The sequence below is a fragment of the Brassica oleracea genome, chromosome C9 (assembly GCF_000695525.1).
Source record: "Brassica oleracea var. oleracea cultivar TO1000 chromosome C9, BOL, whole genome shotgun sequence".
NCBI classification, from domain to species: Eukaryota; Viridiplantae; Streptophyta; class Magnoliopsida; order Brassicales; family Brassicaceae; genus Brassica; species Brassica oleracea.
This window is the reverse complement of record NC_027756.1, coordinates 44,971,328-44,978,832: the sequence shown is the minus strand read 5'-3', so window position 1 is coordinate 44,978,832 and position 7,505 is coordinate 44,971,328. Positions and strand designations below refer to the sequence as shown.

The window sequence follows — 7,505 nt, the reverse complement described above, 5'->3', positions numbered from 1 at the left end:
AAAAAAATTGAGATCAACAGAGATGATTTGAATAAACTGTAAAAAAACTCACGTTGGTATGATATTGGAACAAATCGTAACAAACCATTTAACTACAATAATTTAATATAAAGCTTAAAATCTACTATTACCTAATTGATCAAATAATTTCTTATAACTTTCAGATGATTGAATATTTGAATTTAATTGAGATCTTTATATATGATTTGGATTTTATTTAAACTAAGATTACTGGATCTTACCAAATATCTAACAGCTTTGGTAAAACGTAACTCTAATAATATACTTGCATGATCTCATTATTTTTCAATATACTGAAGCATAAAATATATGTGAAATATAGTCTCATATTCATTATAAATGAAATAGACCAAAATATCCACATATAAACTTCAAACTACCACAAATTTTCTATAATTATTTAGTGAAGATTTGCCACGGTTTAGTATAAAATTTAAAGAAGTTATTGTATCATCAAAATCAAACAGGCTTGGACATTTTACCCGGACCTAAAAATCCGAACCGGACCCGATTCAAAAATATTCGATCCGAAACCAAACCGAAAATATAAAGTATTTATTGGATCGGAAATTCTTCTATCCGAAAGAACCTGAACCCAAAAAAAAATGAATAGACTCGACCCGATAAAAGCCAATTAATACCTGACTTAAAAACATGAATATTCAAAACTATGATTTTTGTGTTCTATTTTCTATATTTATTTTGTGATTTAGTTAAAATATCTTTTTACAAACAATATTTGTTATTATTTTCTAACATTTTCAAGTAATATGAAGTTTAAAATGTAAAATCTAGAGTTTAAAAATATTTTATTTTAATTATTAATAGTTTATTTTAAGTTATTTTGTAAAATTTTAAATATATATAACAAATTTCGACTAAATTTTATAGGGTTTGGGTATACCATGTACTTTTAAGATCCGAAAATACATGAATTCAATATGGATCCAAAAATTAAGAGTATTGTACATGTATTTTAATTATAGATCAGAACCAACCCAAACCAGAAAAAAATTTACGAATACCTATTGGATCCAAATTTCTAGGATCCGAAGGACCCATATCCAAAAAAATTGGACCAAATCCAACCCAAAAACCCAAACGTCCAGACCTAAGTGTATGAATGAGCATTCGGGTACCCATTTGGGTACGAGTCAATTCTTTAGGGTATTAGAGTTTTGAGTTTTTTGGTAGGGTTCGAGTAGGTCCTCCCAAATATGGATATGTTCGGTTCTGATGTATATGAATCTGAAAATAACCAAATAACCAATGTATCTGAAACATGTTTGTAATACCTGAACCGGCCTAATTTTAAAATATAACTAATATATATTTACATTCCGGATATCTTAGAATACTCATTCGGTTTTCGGTTTAGGTCGGGTAAATTATTTTTCTTTTTCTTTTAAATCCAAATTATTCGAGTCCTCGACATTTGGATCCAATTACGTATTTGAAATATTTTCGGTTATAGTTTAGTTTGGTTCCGTTTGGAATCGAGTTAGTTCGAGTCCATAATGCAAATAACTCTAAAATACATGTAATTTGGGTATGTAATAGTCTAGCTCAGTTTGAATATTTAGGAGCAAAAAAAAAAGTATCTGAAAAAACGAAAGACGAAAAATACCTAAAGTACTAATTCATATCCAAATTTATTTATAACCCAAAAGCGTAGGTCAAAATCTAGTTTGTACTTTAGAAAAACATCTTAAAAATCACCAACTATATACTAAGATTTATAAACGAATTTATTGATTTTCTAGAAAAAACAATACAAAGAAAGAATTTCATTTCAATTTAAATGCAAGGCCATTTAGAGTTTTTATATTGTTAATATTTCTAATTATATTAACGTATGTATCGTGAGGATAAATCTGAGTACTTAACTACAGTAGAACTTCTATAAATTAATATTCGATAAATTAATAATCTCTATAAATTAATAAATTTTGCCGGTCCCAATTTGGGCCGGTTCAAAATTTGATATAAATCGATAAAATAATAAGATAATAATATTTTAGGAAATTCTATGTAAATATATGGTCTCATTAAAATTATAAATTAATAATTTATATGTATACATATTTTTATAAGTAAGAACATATTATTATATTGTGTGTTTTATATTCACAATGAAGTTATCTTTATATTTCTTTAACACTTAATATATTTTTGATGAGATTTCGTAATATTATATGTAAAATATATATTATATACATCAAATAATATAATAAAATAATATAAATTTAAAATTTAAAAAAATAACAATTAATGTTTATACACTAAAATCAAATATTTTTTTGTAACTTAGAATAAATATATTTTAAAATAAAAAATCTAAATAAAGAAAATTTTGTAAATTAATATCTCTATAAATTAATAAAACTTCCAAGTCCCAACATTATTAATTTACAGAGGGTCCACTGTATATCAAATATGGCGTGTGTGTATTCCACACCCCAAAAGAAAAGAAAAACATATGTACGTTTGTTTCTAAAAATAACTAATACTATTTTATGATAACGTGAAATATAAGGTTTTAAAATTTTGATAAATACTTTGGAGGGTGATTTTTAGGCGATTTCTGGTGTACTGCCTTTTTGGTGTTTCTTGCCTTTTTTTAATATTTGTTTCCTCATTGTGAGTGGGTTTCATTTACCGGCAGCAGTTACGGTTTTTTCCCTTTTTCTCTTTTTCTTTTGGAGTATTAATTTCCCCTTAATCACAGCTCTCTGGTTTCCTATCTCACAAGGCAAACTTCTCAAATTAATTTGGCCTTTTCTTTTCGTGAAATTTTCATTTCCTTTTTACCTTTCCTTGATATCTAGTTTCCTTTTAGCATGATTTCTCTAAAGATCATGACTGAATATTGTGAGGTTAAAGGCAACTTTGCGTCAATTACGTTTGACCTACTTCCTACCACCTCGCAGTCTCAGATTGTAGTAGTCGCCGGAAGCTATAGTGATCGTGATAATATGGCTGATTTACTTCAGAAAGCTATCCAAGCTATGTCGCTTGACGAGGAGGAGCCCCTTACCCTCCCCGATAACCCAAAATTCAGAGTCTTCGATAAAAACGAAACGAGTCTTCTAGGCCGTCTTTTGAATCCGGATTGTCAATCCATGGAAAGGATGATCGAGTACATACCAATGGCTTGGAGGGTGTATGGTCGGGTTCGGGGTATTGCTCTCTCTCGAGATAGGTTCCAGTTTGTGTTTCAAAGAGAAGAGGACTTACAGACGGTCTTGAAGGATAGGCCGTGGTCTTATAATCACTGGGCCATGGTCTTAGAAAGATGGACTGCCAACCCCCCGGAGGACTTCCTTCAGTCCATGATGATCTGGATACGTATCAGGCACATCCCGGTGAATTTTTTCACCTCTGAGACCATGTATAAGCTCGCCTCAGAAGTTGGAATGGTGGAAGAAATTGCTTATGACCCAAAAATCTCACATACGAAGGACTACATAAGAGCGTTGGTGATATTCAATACAAACAACCCAGCAAAAGCCTCTCGCAAACTCACTGTTGAAGGAGGAACGGTGTCTATTGAATTCGAGTATGAGAAGATCCATAAGCGTTGTTTCCATTGTCTCCGTTTGACTCACGAGAAAATGAGATGCCCTCTGCTCAAGAGAGGAGTTTACAAAGCTCCCAAGTCTTCGGATGTTCCTCGTGTGAACCAGGGAGGTCCGATCATTAATGAACCACCTGCTAGTCCTCCAGGGTTTCCATTGATGTTTCCAGAGCTGTCGGCTGCGGACCGCAAAATGGCAATGCTATACATTTCTCACTCTGACCCTACTGAACGCCTAGCTCGTATTGAACGTGTTAAACAAGGTATCTCAGAGAATATGGCGGCCTCATCTGTCCATCTGACACGCATCACTAAGGAGTTAGATAAAGGGAAAGGGCATGTCTTCTCTTACACTGAACTTCTAGAATCACAACAGTGTGGGAACTCATCCCAGGGTGTGGCTCCCCTCCAGATCAGAGACAAGAGTGACGAGGATACAGAATCTTCGGCGTCTAAATTCTCAACTCGTTCCGCACCGATAGTTCCTTCGGGTTTTCAGCTTGGCTCTTCTTCGGAGGGGCGAGTCACCGGGAACTTAGGGGCGAACAAGGCACAAAGAAGACGTCCTCCGTCATGGAAGAGGAGAGCTGCAAGCGGTTCCTTGAAATCACCTGTTTCTACATCTACACCACAGAACACGGAGCTGGCTCAGAGCTCGAAACAGAAGGCAGGCTTCCTTACCGTTTCATCAGAGAACAAAAACCAAAAAATCTCCAACTCAACGGTGGCTTCCGTATTGAAGCCGCTGCTTCCCCAATGAGCATATTGGCGTGGAACTGTCAAGGTGCAGGAAGCATCGAGACAGTTCGTTTCCTCCGGGAACTTCGTAGGAAGCATTACCCGGATTTTATATTTTTGATGGAAACAAAACAGAAGTCTGATTACATGTTGGGTTTGAAGAAGCAGTTAGGTTATGATCATTTGTTTACGGTGGAACCAGAAGGGCTGAGTGGTGGGTTGGCGGTGATGTGGAAGGATTCTTATCAAGTTGCGGTACTCTCGAGTGATAAGAGAATAATAGACTTGAAGGTGGCTTTTGGATCATCTTTCTTTTTTATGTCTTGTGTGTATGGGGACCCTGTGGTAGCAAGACGACAATTGGTATGGGATCGTCTAGAGTCTGTGGGGCTGCGAAGAGATGAACCTTGGGTCTTAGTCGGCGACTTCAATGAGTTGCTCTCCAATGATGACAAGTGTGGAGGTGTGACACGTGATGAGTCTTCCTTTTGGAACTTCCGGAATTTGATTCAAAATTGTAAGCTGAAGGAACTGAGACATTCCGGGAACTGTCTTTCATGGGCAGGTAAGCGTGAAACCGGTTGGGTGCAATGTCGTTTGGATCGAAGATTTGGAAACGACGAATGGTTTTCTCTATTCCCTCGTGCGAATATGGAGTATTTGGAGCTTTGGGCCTCTGATCACAGACCCATAAGAGTATGTTTCGCACTGGAAAGAGATAACCCTTCTAAAAGTAGATTCTTCTTTGATAAACGTACACTGTCTAGAGAAGGATTCGAAGACATGGTCCGTATGAGTTGGGATGGAGGTAATGGGGAGCACAGCAGTACGATGGATCGTATTGGACGTTGCCGGAGGAGCATCATGAGGTGGAAGAAAAGGTCAGATATGAACTCCAGACACGGAATCACTCGTCTGCATGCTACCTTAGAAAATGAAGTAGCGAAGATCTCCCCTTCCTTCGATTTGATGAAACGTGTGAAGCAAGAATTTTCTGAGGCTTTGCGAGAGGAGGAGTTATTCTGGAGACAGAAGTGCCGTGAAGAATGGCTCAGGGCTGGGGATCGTAACACAAAATATTTTCACAATTGTGTGAAAGGAAGAAGGATCCAGAACCGTATCCTTATGTTATTGGATGAGATGGGACGAGAACATTTCTCTGAAGGTGCTAAAGGCAACATCGCAGTGGAGTTTTTTAAAGATCTGTTCACTAGTTCTAACCCACATGACTTGGATACTCTGTTTATGGGCTTTCAGAGCAGAGTAACGAATGATATGAACAGCTGTCTGACGAGACCGGTCACTGCAAAGGAGATTAAGAAAGCCGCTTTTGATGTTAAGGGCAGCAGTGCGCCCGGGGAGGATGGTTTAACTGGTATCTTCTATCAACGGTTCTGGCACATCGTCGGCCCGGGTCTAGTTGCTGAAATACAAGAGTTCTTTAGGTCTTCGGTCATACCTGAAGGATGGAATCACACCCAGCTAAGTTTGTTGCCAAAGATTACAAATCCATCTCGTATGACAGACATGAGACCTATTAGTCTTTACTCGGTTCAGTACAAAATTATATCAAAAATCTTGTGCAACCGTCTGAAGATCATCTTGCCTGAGATAGTCTCTGAAACACAAGGGGCCTTTGTATCTGGGCGCATCATCTCTGATAACATTCTGATTGTTCATGAGATGATCCACGGCTTGAGGACAAACACCAAAGTGGCTGAGGGTTGGATGTCAATTAAAACTGATTTGTCCAAAGCGTATGATCGCGTTGAGTGGAATTTTCTGGAGGTTCTACTTGAAAGAATGGGCTTTGACAGAGTGTGGATCAGATGGATTATGGCGTGCGTCAATTCAGTTTCATTCTCAGTATTGCTGAATGGTAACTCTCATGGTTACATCAAACCAGAAAGAGGCATTCGTCAAGGTGATCCGTTATCGCCGTTCCTCTTTATCCTATGCGCGGAAGCATTGGTCAGTTGTCTGAACGCGTCTGAAGAAGCTGGTCGGTTACATGGTGTTAAACTTTCTGATTCCTGCCCTGCAGTTCATCATTTATTGTTCGCGGATGATAGTTTACTTCTGTGTAAAGCCAATGCTGTGGAGGCTGCTGAGATTCTTGACTGCATCCAACGTTATGGGGAAGCATCGGGTCAGCTTGTTAATAACCTTAAATCGTCTGTGATCTTTGGTTCTCTTATTCCGGAAGAGACGAAGGAGGAGATTAAAATTATTCTCGGTATTGAGAAAGAAGGAGGTGAAGGTTCATATTTGGGTCTCCTCGAGTGTTTTAGTGGATCCAAAAGGAAGCTCCTTAGCTTTATACGTGAAAAACTCCAAGGTCGTCTTAATGGATGGTTTTCCAAATCACTATCTCAAGGAGGGAAGGAGATTATGTTAAAATCGGTTGGTTTGGCATTACCGGTTTATGCGATGTCGTGTTTCAAACTCCCTAAAGAAGTTTGTGAGAAGTTGACGAGCGCTATGATTGAATTTTGGTGGAGTAGTGGCAATAATAGGAAGAAAATTTCGTGGGTGGCCTGGAAAAAATTATGCACAGATAAAGAATTGGGTGGGTTAGGCTTCAAGGACATTGAGATGTTTAACCAGGCTCTGTTCGCTAAACATGAATGGCGTATATGGAAGTTTCCAAACTCCCTTTTGGCGCGTATTCTGAAGCATCGTTACTTCAGAAGGTCTGAGTTACTGGATTGCAGCTTAGGAGCTCGGCCTTCGTACGCGTGGAGGAGCATTATTCATGGGCGGGAACTTCTTAAGGCAGGTTTGGTGAAAAAGATTGGTGATGGCAGAGATACAAGGGTCTGGCTCGATAATTGGTTAGTGGACCCAGTGCCACGTCCTCCTAAATATCGACAAGATGCAGTCGTGGATCTTACTCTGACGGTTCATGACCTTATTGATGCACCTTCAAACTCCTGGAACATCAACCTTGTACGCCAAGTTATTGCAGAGGAAGACGTTGAATTGGTCGTTAATTCGAAATTTGCCATTAATAGATCTGATTCGGTTATCTGGGGTCTAGCAAAGAATGAGAGATATGACTCAAAGAGCGGTTACAAATTGGTGGAATCGTTAGCAGAGATTAGATCAGGGGTCTCAAATAATATTCTTCCTTTAGAAAAGCAGCTGTGGTCTAAGCTTTGGAAATCTA

General features: G+C 37.8%; 1 protein-coding gene across 1 annotated transcript; it reads left to right on the top strand.

Annotated features, from left to right (window-relative positions):
• Positions 1–2,879: 2,879 nt before the first annotated feature.
• Positions 2,880–4,358, top strand: LOC106315137. Its single transcript, XM_013752898.1, has one exon. The coding sequence runs from the start codon at positions 2,880–2,882 to the stop codon at positions 4,356–4,358; it is 1,479 nt and encodes a 492-aa protein (XP_013608352.1).
• Positions 4,359–7,505: the final 3,147 nt, after the last annotated feature.